This window comes from Etheostoma cragini, chromosome 11 (assembly GCF_013103735.1).
Source record: "Etheostoma cragini isolate CJK2018 chromosome 11, CSU_Ecrag_1.0, whole genome shotgun sequence".
Taxonomy (NCBI): Eukaryota; Metazoa; Chordata; class Actinopteri; order Perciformes; family Percidae; genus Etheostoma; species Etheostoma cragini.
The window spans coordinates 23,155,525-23,173,973 of NC_048417.1; the positions used below are offsets into that span (position 1 = coordinate 23,155,525).

Consider the following 18,449-nt stretch of genomic DNA (forward strand, 5'->3'; position numbering starts at 1 on the left):
TGTGGATACAATATCATGGAATACAAAAAGTGAAAAAAGATATAGCTGCAGTCAGTGACGGATTAAACGATTCACTAGTCTCTGGACTCGTGTCTTGACTTGGACTTGCGAACTGATGACTTGAACTTGGACTCAAGGATTTATGAAATCAGACTTGAGCATTCAGGTAATAGGACTCGGAAGATGAATGAAGTTTTGGACTACTTTTCTGTGTAATAGGCAGTGGTGGAGTACTTGAGCCCTGGACTTAAGTCACTATTCCCTGGACTTGTGACTCGACTCCGGTAATGGTGACTCAATTCAGACTCTACTCGGACTCTTCTTTGCTGAGTCGGACTAGGACTCAAACTCGAACACTGGGGACTTGAGACTTGACATGGAATCCACATGTGGTGACTCGACTGAAACACTTGCTGCCATCAAGCTAGTCCATATACTTAATTCTTGTCCGTATCCTAGATGTTCCACTTGTTCCGCGCTCCGTTGCCGCCGTAAAATCTGCCAGATTCCACTCAATAAAGCCGCAAATCCATTGCCTTGGGCTTTCTTTGTGTTGGTATTTTAAACTCCGGTCAATATATGAGGACTCTGGTTAACCTTTTCTCAGATCTAAGATCTTCCAAGCCTATTTTGCAGAGGCACTGCAGCTTTTCTCCGGTGCTTAGCACCGCCCAAGATGATTGTGACTGGTTTAAAGAAATGCCAATAAACCAGAGCACGTTTTCTTCCCATCCCCAAATGCTTTGTGGAGTAGCCAGACTCTCCTCCAGCATGCTTTAGAGGAGGGTCTGGCAAAGCAAGACCACCATAAAGCCAACTTAGCCTGTGGTATAGCCCATTGTATTCCATTAAACCGCCATGTGTTATCTTCTCTTCAAAGATTTCTATCGCTAATCGGTCTTTCACACTTTCTTTGCCTCATTGGTCCTCAGGTTCTGAGGGTATACTATGATCGACTGGTTCAGGACACAGATCGGTCCTGGCTCATAGGCCATCTACAGGTGGTGTCTCAGAGTCACATGAAGGAAGACTTTCATCAGCTGTTCCAGCATCTGGACCAGGACAAAGATGGCAAGGTCACTGAGGATGACCTGCGCAGCCTCATGTTCTGTGACTTTCACGACCCTAAGGGTGAGGACCGCAGCTACCGCGAGGTGCACAACCTCGACCAGCTCCGACAGGTGGTGGAGTCACACCTGGAGGAGTACAACAACATCAGCAAAGCGCCTATGAATCTGGTGCTCTTCCGCTTTGCCATTGAGCATGTGTGCCGCATTTCCCGAATCCTCAAGCAGCCAAGTGGTCACGCCCTGCTGGTCGGCGTGGGCGGCAGCGGCCGCCAATCTCTTACCCGGTTGGCTGCCTACATGGCGGAGGCAGAACTTTTCCAGGTGGAAATCTCCAAGACCTACGGAAGCACCGAATGGCATGATGACCTGAAGATTATCATGAGGAAGTCCACACAGGGTGACGCTCATGGTGTTTTCCTCTTCACAGACACTCAAATCAAAATGGAGTCATTCCTAGAAGATATTGGCAACCTGCTCAACACTGGTGAGGTAAAATAGACACTGTAGGTGGATTGATGGGTGAGTTGAGGTAGATAACAACAAACTGATGGGAGGTGATTGAAGGTTTGGATGAAGTAATGATTACTATGGATAGATTGAGAGCTGGATAAACACATGGTTATTTGAGTACAGTAGATGTGTATGGATAGAAAGGGTGTTATATTTTACAAATCCTGTACCCAAACACGGACCATTCTGTTATCTTAACATTGTTTTCAGGTGCCTAACCTGTTTGCGGTTGATGAGAAGCAGGAAATCTGTGAGAGAATGCGCGTGTTGGACCGGCAACGTGACCGTGACAAGCAGACGGATGGCAGCCCCCTATCCCTTTTCAACATGTTTTTGGAGCGCTGTCGCACACAGCTGCATGTGGTGTTGGCCATGAGTCCCATCGGAGATGCATTTAGGAACCGTTTGAGGCGTTTCCCGGCCCTCATAAACTGCTGCACCATTGACTGGTTTCAGGTGTGTATATGAACGCTGCATGACTTCTGGTGAGCTGTTGGTTGCACCAAAATAAGTTGCAGTTGCAATCAAAAGACAGAGACAATGTGCAGTGCAGGCATGGTAATGCACAGGGGATGAATGTGCCTATTTTAAGACAAAAATAAGTCAAATGTGTGCTTTTTTTTACTTCAACACTTTTAATGGGGTTGTATGAGGTACTTATCCATAGTCAGTGTATTAGCTACAGTAGATGGCAGTTGGAATGCCCCCAGTTTGGAGAAGCAAATAGGACTCCAGACACAGAAGCTAAGCAATGTACTGCTGTTGACGGGGATAGCAGGAAAACGTATTTTAGACACCTACAAAAAGGACCACCTAAAAAATTCATATCAGTTTAAGTGTATGCTATTTTTATAACATTTTCTCCACTTTTGAAGTACCTTGCCGACCAGTGTGAAATGAAGCTGGTATATCACTCTATTCAAAGCCACCAAACTCCTTTGATAAAAACAACCGATCGAGGCAGCAGTATTTCAGCAACACCCATATTGCGAGGTATATTAGCTGTTTTTGTCAAAGGAGTCTGGTGGCTTTGAGAGCATAGATTACTAAAAGTTACTTCAGTTTCCCATTGGAAAGGGCTTTCTGGCGGCCAGCTTAAGCTGTGAATGTCTAAATATATCTTAAACAGACATTGACATCTTAGGTCGATAATATGTTTTGCTGTGCACAGCAGTACATTGCTTAGCTCCCATGTCGGTACTCCTGCTTGCTTCTCCTACTTTAACTGGGAGTGTGCAGACTGACATTTTAGTATGTAATACACTGACTATGGAAAAGTACTGTACCTCACTTAACCCCACTTCAAAATATCTGCAACTATACCTTTAACTTTATGGGTGATGGACCCTACCCCAATATTTTGTTCAGGATTCCTTTAGTGTTAACTGATTACATCACCAGAAAGCCATAGCAGAGATTACACTAGAGATTAAAATACACATTAAGTATGGCACTACAGTTGCAGTACAGCATATTTTCTTCCTTATCAGACCTGGCCAGAGGATGCCCTGCAGGCAGTGGCCTGTCGCTTCCTGGAGGACGTTGAGATGACCGACAGGTCCCGAGAAGGCTGCATTGACATGTGCAAAAGCTTCCACACCTCAACCATAGAACTATCACTTCGCTTTTTGAATGAGTTGCAGCGCCACAACTATGTTACCCCAACCTCATACTTGGAACTCATTTCCACCTTCAAGGAACTGCTAAAGACAAAAAGATCGTGAGATTTAAGATATACTTACTGTGTACATTGTGATTTTTTTTTGTTCATCTGTTATCTGATGTTTTTTTTATTACTTCAGCTGCATGATTAAACCAGGATTCCAGGACACTCCATTCTAACATCCATGTGTAAAATTTCTCTATCTTTTGCTCAGTGAGGTAATGAAGCTGAAACGGCGCTATGAGGTAGGCCTTGAGAAGCTTGAGTCAGCAGCAAACCAGGTGGCTACTATGCAAGTTGAGCTGGAGGCTCTACAGCCGCAACTGCGTGTGGCCAGCAAGGAGGTAGATGAGATGATGGTGATAATTGAGCACGAATCCGTGGAGGTGGCTGAGACAGAGAAGGTGGTGAAAGTGGATGAGGCCGTGGCCAACGAACAAGCCATGGCTGCCAAGGCCATCAAGGATGACTGTGATGCTGACCTGGCTGTAGCCATGCCAATCCTGGAGTCAGCCCTCTCTGCGTTGAATACTCTCACTCCTCAGGTAAAAGGAGCAATATGTTTTTTTTAATGTAGGATAGTACTCTTACATTTGATCTGACTCAAAGGCCAGGTGCAAACCTATAGATTTGGTTCTTTTAATGTACAGGATATCACTGTGGTGAAGTCCATGAAAAGTCCACCCACAGCTGTCAAACTGGTGATGGAGGCAATCTGCATTCTCAAAGGCATCAAGCCAGAACGCGTGCCTGACCCCTCGGGCTCCGGTAAAAAAATTGAGGACTTTTGGGGCCCGGCCAAAAAGCTTCTAGGAGACATGAAGTTTCTCCAAAGTCTCCATGATTATGACAAGGACAACATACCAACAGCTTATATTGCCATCATCCGCAGCAAGTACATAACCAACCCAGACTTTGTACCAGAGAAGATTCGAACTGCATCCACTGCAGCTGAAGGCATGTGTAAGTGGGTTTGCGCCATGGACAAGTATGAAAAGTAAGTAATGTTCTTCTCCTTCTTTGGTCTCAGTTATGAAAAGTGATGCATATTTACAAACCTTGAGAGAGCTTTTCATCCATCTAAGTGAGTAACATGAAGCTTGGTTATTGGTAACTTCATGTGAATAATCATTTTCCCAGAGCAAGACATGCATATGCCAAGCAATTAATATATAATAGCCAAATCAAGATGCAGATCATTTAAAGGGAAATGTTTTCATTATTACTGTTCTGATAATCTTAAATGTTACCCAAATTTTGAGAAGCTAAATATTGTCATGTACAACCAATATAAGCTAACAAAAAGTTTGAGAGGCTTATCTTGCTAATGTTTACTTATTACATCATCTTTCAGAGTGGCCAAGGTGGTGGCCCCGAAGAAGGAAAAGCTGGCACAGGCAGAGGGCGAGCTGAAGGTGGCAATGACAAGCCTACAGAAAAAGCAGGCTGCCCTTAAAGAAGTCCAAGATAAACTCGCAAAGCTTCAGGAGACTTTGGAAGCTAACAAAAACAAGAAAGCTGACCTGGAGAATCAGGTATGTGTTTTTTATATCTGCTTGTGTGATTGTTTATGGTTTTATATTTTGTTTAATAGTTCCTTTATTTAGCTATGTAATGAAAATAAGATAGAAGTATAGTATAGAGAAGTATAAATAACCAGTTCCAGGTGAAAGTCTGAGAAATAAACTTGTTAACAAAGAGGACAATGTGCCACTGACAAAGCAACCAGGCAAATATAGTTAACTTCATTACCAAACAGCTAGTCCAAATCAATGACTGAATTACACAAACTCGCTCTGGTTAGCCTGACCTTCATTCTGCTCCCTGACCTGGGAAAACAGCCACAGTACAACACATTTTTGCTCTGTCCTCCAGGTGGATCTGTGCAGTAAGAAGCTGGAGCGGGCTGAGCAGCTTATTGGAGGTCTGGGTGGAGAGAAGACGCGCTGGAGCGAAATGGCGGTCGATCTCGGAAAGCTCTACAACAACCTGACTGGGGACATCCTTATTTCAGCGGGCATAGTGGCTTACCTGGGAGCCTTCACCTCCAGTTACAGACAGGTAATCAGAGTAGGTAGTGCATATATGAATTGGATAGTAAGTATGTATTACTTACTTTACTTAAAGCACTGCACCTTCATACTGTAGATGTTTCTAAGTTCTTGATTTTGGATTTTTCAATTAGAGAATATAAATTGGTAGACACTTGGTGAGGGTACAGTACTGTTTACTGTCTACCTTTGTTTATGTAAAGCCTGTGTTTAGAGTTTTAGAGTATATTTTATTTTTGGTCCCATTTAACATACTCAATGTGTTTCAGACCAACAAAAGCCAAATGCTTGAGAGCAGTTTGGTGGAAAGTAAAAACTCTTCAGTAGGGCACCCTGATAGCTCAGTTGGTAGAGCGGGTGCCCATATATAGAGGTTTAGTCCTTGACGCAGCCGGCCTGGGTTCGAATCCAGCCTGCGGCCCTTTGCTGCATGTCACTCCCCCTTTCACAACCTCAGCTGTCCTGTCCATTAAATGCCCAAAAAAAAAAGAAAAAGCCCTTCAGTGAAAACTTGAAAGGAGAAGAGTGAATATAATTGATGTGCACAGCTGAATTGTTCACAAGCAAATGCTTTTGTGTACAAGTAAAGTGAAAATGTATTTTTTTCTCTCTGCAGGATCAGACAGAGGAGTGGATGAATCTTTGCAAGAGCAGAGAGATTCCTTGCTCCCCCAACATGTCTCTAATGAACTCTCTGGGCGATCCAGTAAAGATTCGTGCATGGACTATCGCTGGTCTACCATCAGACAGCTTCTCCATAGACAACGGTATCATAATCTCGTGAGTATTGAAGACAATCTTTACATTGACATGGCATTCTCTCTCTCACTGAGTACTCAGGGTAATTGTCCTATATTGCGAAGAGTTTAACGCACCAACTATGGATGTGTTAAGCTACTTTTTTGCTGCTCCTGTTCCAAGTCATTTCATATTGAGTAACTGCAGACAACCAGCATTGATGCAACATTTATTTTTTCATCCACAATAAAGCTGTACAGTGAAGAACATAACAAAGCAGTGTTGTTATGGCAGAAAAGTACGGACAAGATTTGGACATTGTCTCTAAATGATATAATGACATGAACACAAGTTGTAACTGGTTTTCAAATACACCGTTCATAAAAGCAGCATTTTAAAGCGGTGGTATGTCTGCAAATTGTTGCTGGAATAGAGGTAAATGAATCAATCTCCTTTTAAAATCCCAAAGGGCCTCTTCTTACCCTTAGTGTGAATATCTTTATTAAAACCGCTGGCTTCTATTTATTTTGTACACCACTTTATTTCTCACTTACTCTCCTTGCATGAGGAATAGGTTCCTGTGTTTCAGGTGTGGAGTTGTGTGGTTTTGACTACTGCTGGATCACAATTCATGTTACAATTGATTAAAGGATCAAGATTAGATTGCCCAATGTAAATCAGTCTACCCTCCTGCAAAAAAAGACCGCTGTAAGACAGAACTTTCCTGGAAGCCCAAGTTACATTATGTGATTCAACCTTTAGGTGCAGTAAAACAAATTCACCAGACATCTGCTTGTTTTTGTAAATAAGGCAGCAACATTGCTTTTTAATCACAATACTATGGCCCCCGGTGTGCTACGCAACTGTGAGCTGTCTATCTGTGTTTAGAGTGAATGTTTCCCCATAAGTTCCTCTCTACAATGTTTGTCCTCCAACATCCTCCCTACTGTTTTGATGTCTCATGGTTAACAGTTCCAGGATCTCTCACTCTGACAATGCCACCACTACTGTGTGTGTGTGTGTGTGTGTGTGTGTGTGTGTGTGTGTGTGTGTGTGTAGTAACGCCAGGCGATGGCCTCTGATGATTGATCCCCAGGGCCAGGCCAACAAGTGGGTGAAAAATATGGAGAAGGCCAATAGCCTGCATATCATTAAATTGAGCGATGGCGACTTTGTACGCACTCTGGAGAACTGCATCCAGTTTGGCACGCCAGGTAAGCATTTCTCCGGTTTGATGTCTCGCTCTGCTGTTGCTGCTACTCTGTTTGTGCCTTACCCACATTGTTGCAGTTCATGTACTTGCCTGCTGGGGTCTCTCTTTACCACAGGGACTAATTAGGCTGTGTAAAGAATGGTTTTCTCTTTTGTTCTCTTTTCTGCAGAGGAGGAATTTATATTAGCAATATTTCTTAGCGAGGTGTTCCAATGAACCTTTATTCCGGCCTACTGCACCATTAGTATATCAAACTACTATAAATCATTCAAATGTGCAGGAGAAATCAATTATGCTTTCACTTTTCCCGCCCAATATCAGGCTCATGGCGAAATTACGATCTTTTGTGCCATTTTTTTTCCCAGTGTGTGTTTACTCATACTTTTGTCTTCTTGTAGGATTTTTATTTCATCTAACATTGAACAGCAATAGAGGGATTAGAGTTAGAAACAGACAGAGACAGCTACATAGCCATTAAAAAAACATCAAAATAATGACCTTCCTCAGCTAGCCACTGGGTCTTTGCTTACTAGCAGATTGCAAGGCTAACTGTAAAAAGAGTAGTTTGCCCTTGCAGTGAGACAAAATATGTCCCCAGAGGCTATAGTTCCACCCTCAACAGCCAGTTGTCTTACTTCACAATTTTACGGTTTGTATTGCAGCCGATAATCTTGTTGTGATAGTATTCTTTATTCAATATGGTTGTGCCAGGATAAAATCATGCTCTTAAGCAATTTTCAAAAGGTTGACCTAATTTTATTCATTATGTTGGGGGAGAAAGTTCATCAGATGTCACTGGCTCTGAATGCTGTATAAAAACTTTGTTATTACCTCAGGCAAAATGTCAATTATAGATGGGCAAATGTTCTTAACATGAGAACAGCATTATCATACCTAATGTGAAATCACATTAATAATGATGTCATGGGAGTAAGGCATTTGCAACTGGTAAAGTTTTACTTGCTTCACTGGTTCTTTAGTAATGTGTTTGTTCAATTTCACAGACTTCATTGTTGAGTTCTTCCCAAAGAAGATATCCACAATGACAGGAAGTGAGACATGTAAAACAGACCCACCAAGACAAGCCACACAAAAATAATATCATATTAGTTTCTGAGAAAAGTTATTGTAGATATGTTATTAGCTTACCTGACGGAATGAACGGAAGGCTGTTATAGATCTAAGAGCCAGCAATGTAATGACAATGAGGGACAATGTAAGGGGCTAGAAGTATAATTTTCTGAAAGACAATGTAGTAAAATGTAATACTTTAAAATGTGTTCTAAAAGAGAATCATTGCAATGATGCTAAAATTTGGGTGATGTGGGAAAATGGTTTGTGTTGAAGAGACTTTGTGCTGCCAAACTTAAAATTTGAAGATTGATGGTTCAACTGTTGAGAAAGTAGAGTTGGTCAACAGCAGTAAAAAAGTGGCTGAACATGAAAGCTCCCATTTGAGATTGCTTGTATTAAGAAGTACTGAAAGGAGTCAGCACCGCCTGATTAGAAGACATTGACAAACATTGAACATTTTCTGTCAGTGTTGCTGGAGAATGTGGGAGAGGAGCTGGACCCTATCTTGGAACCTCTGCTGCTGAGACAGACCTTTAAACAGGGTGGTGCCTTGTGCATCCGCCTGGGAGACTCCACCATTGAATATGCTCCAGATTTTCGCTTCTACATCACTACCAAGCTACGCAGCCCACACTACCTGCCTGAGACCTCCGTTAAGGTACTGTAGTGGGAAACTTACGTTTTTTACGTTTTTTGTATCTCTGTACAGTTTCGCTTCACTTTGTAGAAATTAATTTTATTATTAACATACATTTACAGTGACTCTAATCCTTAAACAGTATACTTTTTGCTGTTTTTATTGGTGACGTCTTCTAAATGCCATTTTGCCTTGCCGCCAACTTCACTGGTCAGCTTGCTACAGTTTGACAAGAGGGAGAAGGCAACAAGGCTGTTAATACCACAGTAACTAAAGTATCAGAAGGCATATCAATGCTTCAGCCCCTATAGTTTTAACTTGTGTTTTTGTTGTTGTTGTTGTTGTTGTTGTTGTTGTGTTCATTCCACAATGTTGAGACATATAACCAGACGTGCTCCTCACAATATGTATTTGTGTGTCATGTATGCAATCTTCATCCATACCCACACCAGTCACACACAAAGAAACATAATCAGACAGACAAACAGAGAGACAGACAGAGAAGCTACAGGCTCTTGGCTGTTTGCAGCAGGTATTGTTGCTATGAGTCCCGTGCAATCCTCCATGCACCCTCTACCAACCCCTTCCGTGCAGATGGAGCTGGTACCCTTCAATCCCACCGCAGATAAGGGTAGATGTGTCATCCACAATAAAGCTGCTGCCAAAACAGAAGTTAATAGAAAGAGTCCCTTTGCCTTCAAAGTATTATTTTGATCAGACCAAATAGCAGCAGTCCACCTAATTAGTTTTGTTATCCTGTGTGATTTTTTTTTAGGCCAAATTATAGAACTTACTTTCCATACAATTGCAGTGTTGCTGAAGTGTAGTTGCTATGTGGGGCACTGTATTTTCCGGTGGTACCATGCAACGTGACAAAGTTTTTGTGAGGGAGAGATTATTAATGTGATGGTCTGGCCTCTCAAAATGTGGTGCTTTCTACCATTTGGAATGTTTTAAGCTACGCTATAGATGTCAATGTCGGCTGGTCACTTGGTCGGTCTACCACTTTGGTCCAGATTGAAAAGTGTCATCAACTTTTTTATTTCTATTTTTCAGCCTCACAGAGCCGCTAGCGTGGCGGTACACTCTTGGTCTTGTTTATTTAGCACATTGTTTGTTGTACTGAATAAATTATTTAATTATTTTTGACCTTTGTTCCAAAATACAACTTGTTTTTCATACAGATAAATGAGCCCTAGTTTTCCTTGCTGGTTCCCCCTTATTGCATCACACCCTGAAATGGCAGCACATTTTTACCCCAGCAACAAAGTGAAACACTATTCACTGATAACACCTCCCCAATGGAAAACAGCCCCCACCCACCCCCCAAAAAAAGGAACATGCAAGGAAACTACATTACAGAGGCCGGGAACTGAAGATCACATTTTAAGCATTTATTTGCAGGGCCCCGCTTTTTATGGGCAGCTATTAGATAGATTCAACTTATTTTTCAAAACTGTCTCAATCCTTTTTTTCCGTCTTCAGTACAGTACACAACTATGGTTTACAGTTAGTAAACCGGCCCTTAAGGTGCTCAAGGGACGTAGGGAAGCAAAGACGGAGGGTGTATGTGTGAAAAGGACAAACAGGACAGTTATATGGGCTCTGAGTCTTTACCACCAGCTGAGTGGGTCCGCAGCATCAATAGAAATGGAATTAGGCCCCGGAGAAGTGCACTTGTTTATTAGGGCAGAGAGTAGATAGCAGATATAGGCTTTTAACCTCCGGGTAAGTGCAGAGCAAAATGACTAAGGCTGTGTGGTAAAAGACACACTTCCACACTCAGAGAAAAGAAAAAAAAGTAAATGCATCCTACCTGTGCTTTGCCAAGACTGGAGTGGTGATTAGAATTTATTGGATAGGAGGTTCGTGGGAAGAACAGCCCTGAAGGCAAAGTAATCAACACTGCACTGTAGAGTAGCTCACTTAAGTGTCTGAGAGCCCTTGACACCCCCCCCCCCCCCCCCCTCACACACACACACACACACACACACACACACACACACACACACACACACACTAATTTGTACATGTTCACATCTGTGTACTGCACTGTATGTCTATTGTCTATTTATTCATTTCTCTGTGCTGTAGGTGACCCTTCTGAACTTCATGATCACCCCAGAGGGCATCCAGGACCAGCTACTTGGCATTGTGGTGGCCCGTGAAAGGCCCGACCTGGAGGAAGAGAAACAGGCTCTCATCCTGCAGGGAGCAGAGAACAAAAGGTACACTTAGCAAACACCATGCTCAGATCAAATCATATCAATTAATCAAATAAAAGGCCTCCCTCGTTAAAATGGATTCTGTAGACCTTTTGAATTGCACTTTTGTCAGACAACTGAAGGAGATTGAGGACAAAATCTTAGAGGTTCTCTCCTCGTCTGAGGGCAACATCCTGGAAGACGAGACGGCCGTCAAGATCCTCTCCTGCTCCAAAGTGCTAGCCAATGAAATCTCAGAGAAGCAGGCTGTGGCTGAGGTGACGGAGAAGAAGATTGATGAGACCCGCATGGGCTATAAACCTATTGCCGTGCATTCAGCCATCTTGTTCTTCTCCATTGCTGACCTGGCTAACATTGAGCCCATGTACCAGTACTCCCTCACCTGGTTCATTAACCTCTTCATTGGCTCCATCGACAACTCAGACAAGAGTGACGACTTAATACAAAGGTAAGTGTTTCTACAAGTCACTCCCTCTCCACTTGAAAGATGTTATTTGACTTGTTAACTGTTTAAAAAAAAGAAGATTATTAATAGTGTGGATATGTTGGTGAGTTATGTTTGATTTGGAATTTTTTTTTAAAAATGCTTGCATATGTTTCTTCTTCAGATTACAGATCCTGAAAGACCACTTTACCTACAATCTATATGTCAATGTGTGTCGCTCACTGTTTGAGAAGGATAAACTCCTCTTTTCCTTCTGCCTCAATGTTAATCTGCTCATGCACAAAAAGCTGGTAGGAATACACACATGCTGCACACGTGTACAGATATATAACACTTTACTTAAAAACCAGAGCTGTTGTTTGAGAACACATTGTTGTTTGATTGAAGTGCTTAGCTAATCAAAGAAACTGGTAATGCAACATTTTTCACAAACACCCCTCTCTATAATTGCCACAGAGTATTGGTGTCAAGTCTTTTTTTAAATGCATAGAATTTTTATCGAAATAAAATCACCAAAATAGTCAACCTTTAAATCACATTTAGATCACAAATTTTCATTAATCCTCTGCTGTGTTAATAGCTGCCTAATAGTGATGAATGTTGTAGGTGGATGAGGGGGAGTGGCGCTTCCTTCTGACTGGTGGTGTGGGTCTGGACAACCCCTTCTCAAATCCCTGCACCTGGCTCCCCAAAAAGTCTTGGGATGAGATTTGTCGCTTGGATGAAATGGAACGTTTTAATGGTCTGCGGCATGACATGGCTCGGCTCAGAAATGAGTGGAAGGAGGTCTACGACAACCCAGTGAGTGTCATCAAGGCTGGTCTGGATGGGGCTCTTTCTGTGGTTATTGGATATGTTTTTGTAATGGCAAAGACACATTGGGAATGGTTAGTTATTTTTGTCCTTCCTCTCTTCTGCGGACAATTGGGGTTAATGCCCACATTTATTAAATCAGCATATGTGTACCGGAAGGTACCATTTAGTCAAAAATATCCAAGAGAACTAAAAAGACAGAAAAATATGGAAGTCCCCGCCAAAATGCAAAAGTAGTCAGTATGCACATTAATATGGCTGACACTGCTGGTGTCTTGTTGTAGAAACTGTACTGTAGTGGCAACCACAGCTTAGACTGCTTGTCATTTAACTCCTTAGCATTCTGCCTCCTCTTTCTTCAATCTATTTTAGGAGTTAGCTATAATATTGTCAGACTAAACTTTCCAGGACTCTGTCATTATTACAAAGTGGACAATTCTAGCTGTTATCAATAAGGAAAACACCATTTTTAAATGCCATTATGATTGTTCTTTAAGTTACTACTAATATAGCAATGTTTTCTTTGTGTAGTATAGACAAAGAGAAGGGAAAGAAAGAAAGTGTGAGGAAAGTAATTTTCCTGTCAGGTGTGGATGATTCACACATGCATACGCTCTCCACCCTCCAATTATAAAGAATCTGAAATTGAGGTTTTATCTAATTAAATCTTTTCTGTTCCTGTTGTGCCAGTCACATCTATGCAATCTAGACGCAAGAACAGTTGTTTCATCAATGTGTGGTGCACAAAAACATGTGTTCAGTCTCTTTTTGCCGTCTCACTCACACACACACACACACACACACACACACACACACCATCTTTGATTGATAATCAACAGAATCAGCCACAGCACTTTTATCCAATTAAATGTAGTTTGTTCCAGTTGTACAATTCACATTTATTCAATCTTGATGCAAGAACAGCTGTTCAATCAAGCACACAGACACTCACACACGCTTACACACAGAGAATCCCCAGGAGATTGTAAATAGGTGTTTCAAAGCACCTGCCAACACAGCCACAAGTCTCTCGACAAGCAGCCTTGGGAGAATAATTCCAAAAGTTCCCACAACCATTGCTCTCTTCCTCTGGTACACTTGTTCCACAAACTAATCAAACATATTGCTCTGACCCAGTACCCAGTGACTTTTATGTTAACCCAACCTCTTTCTTCTTGAGCTTTTTTCCTTTTCCACAGGCTTTTCATACATACAGTGAGGAAAATAAGTATTTGAACACCCTGCTATTTTGCAAGTTCTCCCACTTAGAAATCATGGAGGGCTCTGAAATTGTCATCGTAGATGCATGTCCACTGTGAGAGACATAATCTAAAAAGAAAAATCCAGAAATCCCAATGTATGAGTTTTTAACTATTTATTTGTGTGATACAGCTGCAAATAAGTATTTGAACACCTCCACTCCATTTATTATCCTAAATTAGATGTACCTGTTTGAGGTCGTTAGCAGCATAAAGACACCTGTCCATCCCATACAATCAGTAAGAATCCAACCACTAACATGGCCGAGACCAAAGAGCTGTCCAAAGACACTAGAGACAAAATTGTACACCTCCACAAGGCTGGAAAGGGCTACGGGGAAATTGCCAAGCAGTTTGGTGAAAAAATGTCCACTGTTGGAGCAATCATTAGAAAATGCAAGAAGCTAAACATGACTGTTCCCCTGCTTAAACCAGCACATGTCAAGGTCTGTCTTAAGTTTGCCAATGACCATTTGGATGATCCAGAGGAGTCATGGGAGGAAGTCATGTGGTCAGATGAGTCCAAAATAGAACTTTTAGGTCATAATTCCACTAACCGTGTTTGGAGGAAGAAGAGTGATGAGTACCATCCCAAGAACACCATCCCTACTGTGAAGCATGGGGGGGTAGCATCATGCTTTTGGGGGTGTTTTTTTGCACATGGTACAGGGCGACTGCACTGTATTAAGGAGAGGAGGAGCCGGGCCATGTATTGCGAGATTTTGGGGAACAACCTCCTTCCCTCAGTTAGAGCATTGAAGATGGGTCGAGGCTGGGTCTTCCAACGTGACAATGACCCGAAGCACACAGCCAGGATAACCAAGGAGGGGCTCTGTAAGAAGCATATCAAGGTTCTGGCGTGGCCTAGCCAGTCTCCAGACCTAAACCCAATAGAGAATCTTTGGAGGAAGCTCAAACTCTGTGTTTCTCAGCGACAGCCCAGAAACCTGACTGATCTAGAGAAGATCTGTGTAGGGGAGTGGGGCAAAATCCCTTCTGCAGTGTGTGCAAACCTGGTGAAAAACTACAGGAAACGTTTGACCCCTGTAATTTCAAACAAAGGCTACTGTACCAAATATTAACATTGATTTTCACAGGCTTTCAAATACTTATTTGCAGCTGTATCATACAAATATATAGTTAAAAAATCATACATTGGGATTTCTGCATCTTTTTTTTTTAGCTTATGTCTCTCACAGTGGACATGCACCCATTTCAGAGCCCTCCAGGATTTCTAAGTGGGAGAACTTGCAAAATAGCAGGGTGTTCAAATACTTATTTTCCTAACTGAATGTATGTATCTCCCTGCATGACACTCCCCTTTGACAATACAGATTACCCCTTCTTTTTGCTTAATTATAATACATAATCTTGCAACAGCTCCATATAAAGCAACCACACCCCAGAACTCCCTTGCTCTCTCGAAGAAATGTTGACAGACAAGGCATTGAGCTGCTTGTCACTTAAAGGGGACATATTACTCTAATTTTCAGGTTATTTCATACTTGTATTTTGTGTTTCTACTAGAATATGTTTACATGCTTTAATGTTATATTCTGTCTGAATATACCTGTAGTCACCCTTTGTTGGAAACGCTCTGTTTAACTGCTGTCTCTTTAAGCAACCCTCACTAAAATTAAGAAAAAGCAGTGTTGGCCGTGAAATTTAGACACAATTATTTCTTCTCAATCTTCTCTCCAGGGTGGAATTTTACTCAAAGATATTTATCTACAGTCTGAATTCAATAATGTATTGTGTTGTGCATATTCACAGAACCCCCATCAGACTCCGTTCCCAGATGAGTGGCAGGAGAAGCTGAGCCAGTTTCAGAGGATGCTGGTAATCCGTTGCCTCAGACCAGACAAGGTCAGTTCATATTCTGTTTTCCAAATTACTGTAGGATATTGATTTTCTACAACAACAAAAAAAAGTCCCAATTTTTATGGACATAAATCAGTAAACAACAAAGAAGTAATTCCATTTATTTGTCCCCCCAGGTTGTTCCTATGGTACAGGAATTTGTATACAAGAGTTTGGGTCGTCCCTTCATCGAAGCGCCACCCTTCAACCTCAGTCAGGCATTCGTTGATAGTCACTGTAGTGCCCCCCTCATCTTCATCCTCTCCCCCGGCTCAGACCCCATGGCTGCATTGCTTAAATTCGGAGATGAAATGGTATGGTGACACCTGGGAAATTCAGCAGCTTTGAATCCTGCTGTTTGTACAAACTCAAAATAAGAGGGCAAATTGAATCCTTAAAACTTCCCAAGCTCCCACAGGTCTTAAAAGCACTGAAAATTATTTTTGGCTCCTTCCTGGTCAGAAAGCAGCTACATAAGTGTGTGTGTGTGTGTGTGTGTGTGTGTGTGTGTGTGTGTGTGTGTGTGTGTGTGTGTGTGTGTGTGCGCGTGCGTGCCTGCACATGCACGGCTGTTCTTATCCCTCAGGGCTTTACGGGTAACAAGCTGACTTCCCTCTCTCTGGGCCAAGGCCAGGGTCCTATTGCTATGCGTATGATCGAGTCGGCCATTAAAGAGGGCACCTGGGTTGTTCTTCAGAACTGCCACTTGGCTACATCATGGATGTCAACACTGGAGAGAGTCTGTGAGGTCAGAACATCAACACAGACACTTTTCTATACCAGATGGGAACAGTGCAAATTCCAATACATTCTTTTTGACTTGTGTGTGGGTGTTTGTGGCTGTTTGCAGGAGCTGAACCCGGACACCACCCACCCAGACTTCAGGCTCTGGCTGACTAGCTACCCGTCTCCCACCTTCCCTGTGGCAGTGCTTCAGAATGGGGTGAAGATGACCAATGAGGCTCCAAAGGGCCTCCGCGCCAACATTGCACGCTGCTTCTTAATGGACCCCATCTCCGACCCTGAGTTTTTTGGCAGTAGCAGCAAGCCGGTCAGTGTTTGCATGCATGTCTCTGTGTATAGTATGTTTTGATGGCTTGGTGTGCATATATCATGCCTAAATCAGTGGGTGAAGCTCATTTGTGTCTGTTATCACTCCACTGTGCATTTCAGGTTGTGTTTGTTTTAGCTGTGGAAATATTAAACAACCACCACTATTTATCTAATTATTGATCTAAGACCATGCTTTCCATCTTTGCTTATGCACCTCACAGATTGTGTTCAAGAAACTACTGTTCGGCCTGTGTTTCTTCCACGCCCTGACACAGGAGAGGAGGAAGTTTGGACCTTTAGGCTGGAACATCCCATATGAGTTTAATGAGACCGACCTCCGGATCTCTGTTCAGCAGCTACACATGTTCCTTGAACAGTACCAGGTAGTTATTGTTGATATTTTACTTTCACTAATTATTGTTTTACACTGTTCCCATGGGTCCTTGAAATCCTTGAAGGTTTGTGAATCTGAGGGTTAAATCGAGTCCTTGAAAGGTTTTCAAAATAGAAATAAATAGACATAGGCCATTGAAAGTGCATAAATGCATATATTTTGTGCAAAAATAGAAATTAAAGTTATTTTGATAAATATGTTATTTAATAGGATATGATTTGCTGTCTACGTGTCTCTGAACTCCATTCAATTCAGTTTATTTAAAAAAGGGGACAGTGCAAATTAATAATACGCATGATTATACATGGGTTAAAAATGCCAGAATAAGCCTAAAGGCTATTTTTCATCTGTAGTCCGATGGCTGCGATGTTAAAAAAGGCTTTAAAAATAAATAAATAAATAAATAAACAAGAAAGAAAAACAACACAAACAGAGAAGAACTTAGCAAAAAACAAGACATAAGACAGAAGCAAAAGGATTAGCAAAAAAACACAAAGCAGAACGGGTTACAAGATAAAATAACAGAGCTTGGAGTACAAAGAAGACACAACTGTTGAGATTAATAAAAGCAGTACTGAATTTACTACTCTCGCAGTTGCGTCATTGTTTCACTTACCAGCCTGCTAGTGCTGATAATAAAAATTCTCAGTGTTTAAATCTCCTGGATTTTTATGTTTAAGATAAGGCACACACAATGTGAGAACCCTGTTAATATTTCTTAAATTAATCATAGCATTTTACATAGCATGTAACTCAAAGTAACACTGCCAGATGTTTCCTTCTTATATACAGTGTGGGATGTAGGCTAGTGCATACAAACAGCATTAATCTGTCATCCATACTTTACATATACTCACATGAACTGACTTTAAATCTCTTGCTCAAAGTAAAACTCTGACTCTCACATGCAGATGCACTTACACCATCCACTCCTACGTATATATATTACACATCTAAGTCCATAACAGAAATTCTGGCTTTTACAAGTGGGTTCCTCTTCACTCAAGTATCCGCTTTCATCAGCCATATTCAAAAACCCTCTTGACATTTTTCCACAAACAGATAGCACTTCAACCCTCCACTATTCCCAGTTCCACCGCTGTAGCCGAGGAGAAAGTGGCGGAAATAAACTACTAAGGGGATCTTTTTTCTACAGAGTGACATTTCATCTTGTAAACAAGTGTCGCTCGCTGAATTTGTAAGTGAAATCCTCCTCTAGAAAATGCCACAATGTCCACCGCTTCTTCTCCTAATACGTCAGTTTCCATTCCAAGTCTAGGTTGTGAAGAGAACAGCCAGGTTTCCTGTTTCGGCAGAACGTACACACAACACAACTAAGAACATTCACAAACATTAATATCATGCGTTTGATTTTTTTCAATGATCTGTGATCACCTCCTTTAAAACACCCTAACACATGGTTATTCTTAGTTTCCTTTGCAAA

General features: G+C 41.8%; 1 protein-coding gene across 1 annotated transcript in view; it reads left to right on the forward strand.

The window, feature by feature from the left end:
- The window catches only part of dnah7 (dynein, axonemal, heavy chain 7), an 86,692-nt gene that overhangs the window by 52,395 nt on the left and 15,848 nt on the right, over positions 1-18,449 (forward strand). The window contains exons 41-59 of the mRNA XM_034885398.1: positions 933-1,559; positions 1,791-2,036; positions 3,071-3,300; positions 3,458-3,788; positions 3,894-4,240; positions 4,598-4,778; positions 5,119-5,304; positions 5,911-6,074; positions 7,092-7,246; positions 8,787-8,977; positions 11,051-11,184; positions 11,294-11,629; positions 11,790-11,916; positions 12,233-12,427; positions 15,472-15,564; positions 15,696-15,872; positions 16,145-16,306; positions 16,409-16,609; positions 16,833-16,994. Of these exons, the coding sequence (XP_034741289.1) occupies positions 933-1,559; positions 1,791-2,036; positions 3,071-3,300; positions 3,458-3,788; positions 3,894-4,240; positions 4,598-4,778; positions 5,119-5,304; positions 5,911-6,074; positions 7,092-7,246; positions 8,787-8,977; positions 11,051-11,184; positions 11,294-11,629; positions 11,790-11,916; positions 12,233-12,427; positions 15,472-15,564; positions 15,696-15,872; positions 16,145-16,306; positions 16,409-16,609; positions 16,833-16,994 (4,245 nt within the window). The remainder of the gene's footprint in view (positions 1-932; positions 1,560-1,790; positions 2,037-3,070; positions 3,301-3,457; positions 3,789-3,893; positions 4,241-4,597; positions 4,779-5,118; positions 5,305-5,910; positions 6,075-7,091; positions 7,247-8,786; positions 8,978-11,050; positions 11,185-11,293; positions 11,630-11,789; positions 11,917-12,232; positions 12,428-15,471; positions 15,565-15,695; positions 15,873-16,144; positions 16,307-16,408; positions 16,610-16,832; positions 16,995-18,449) is intronic.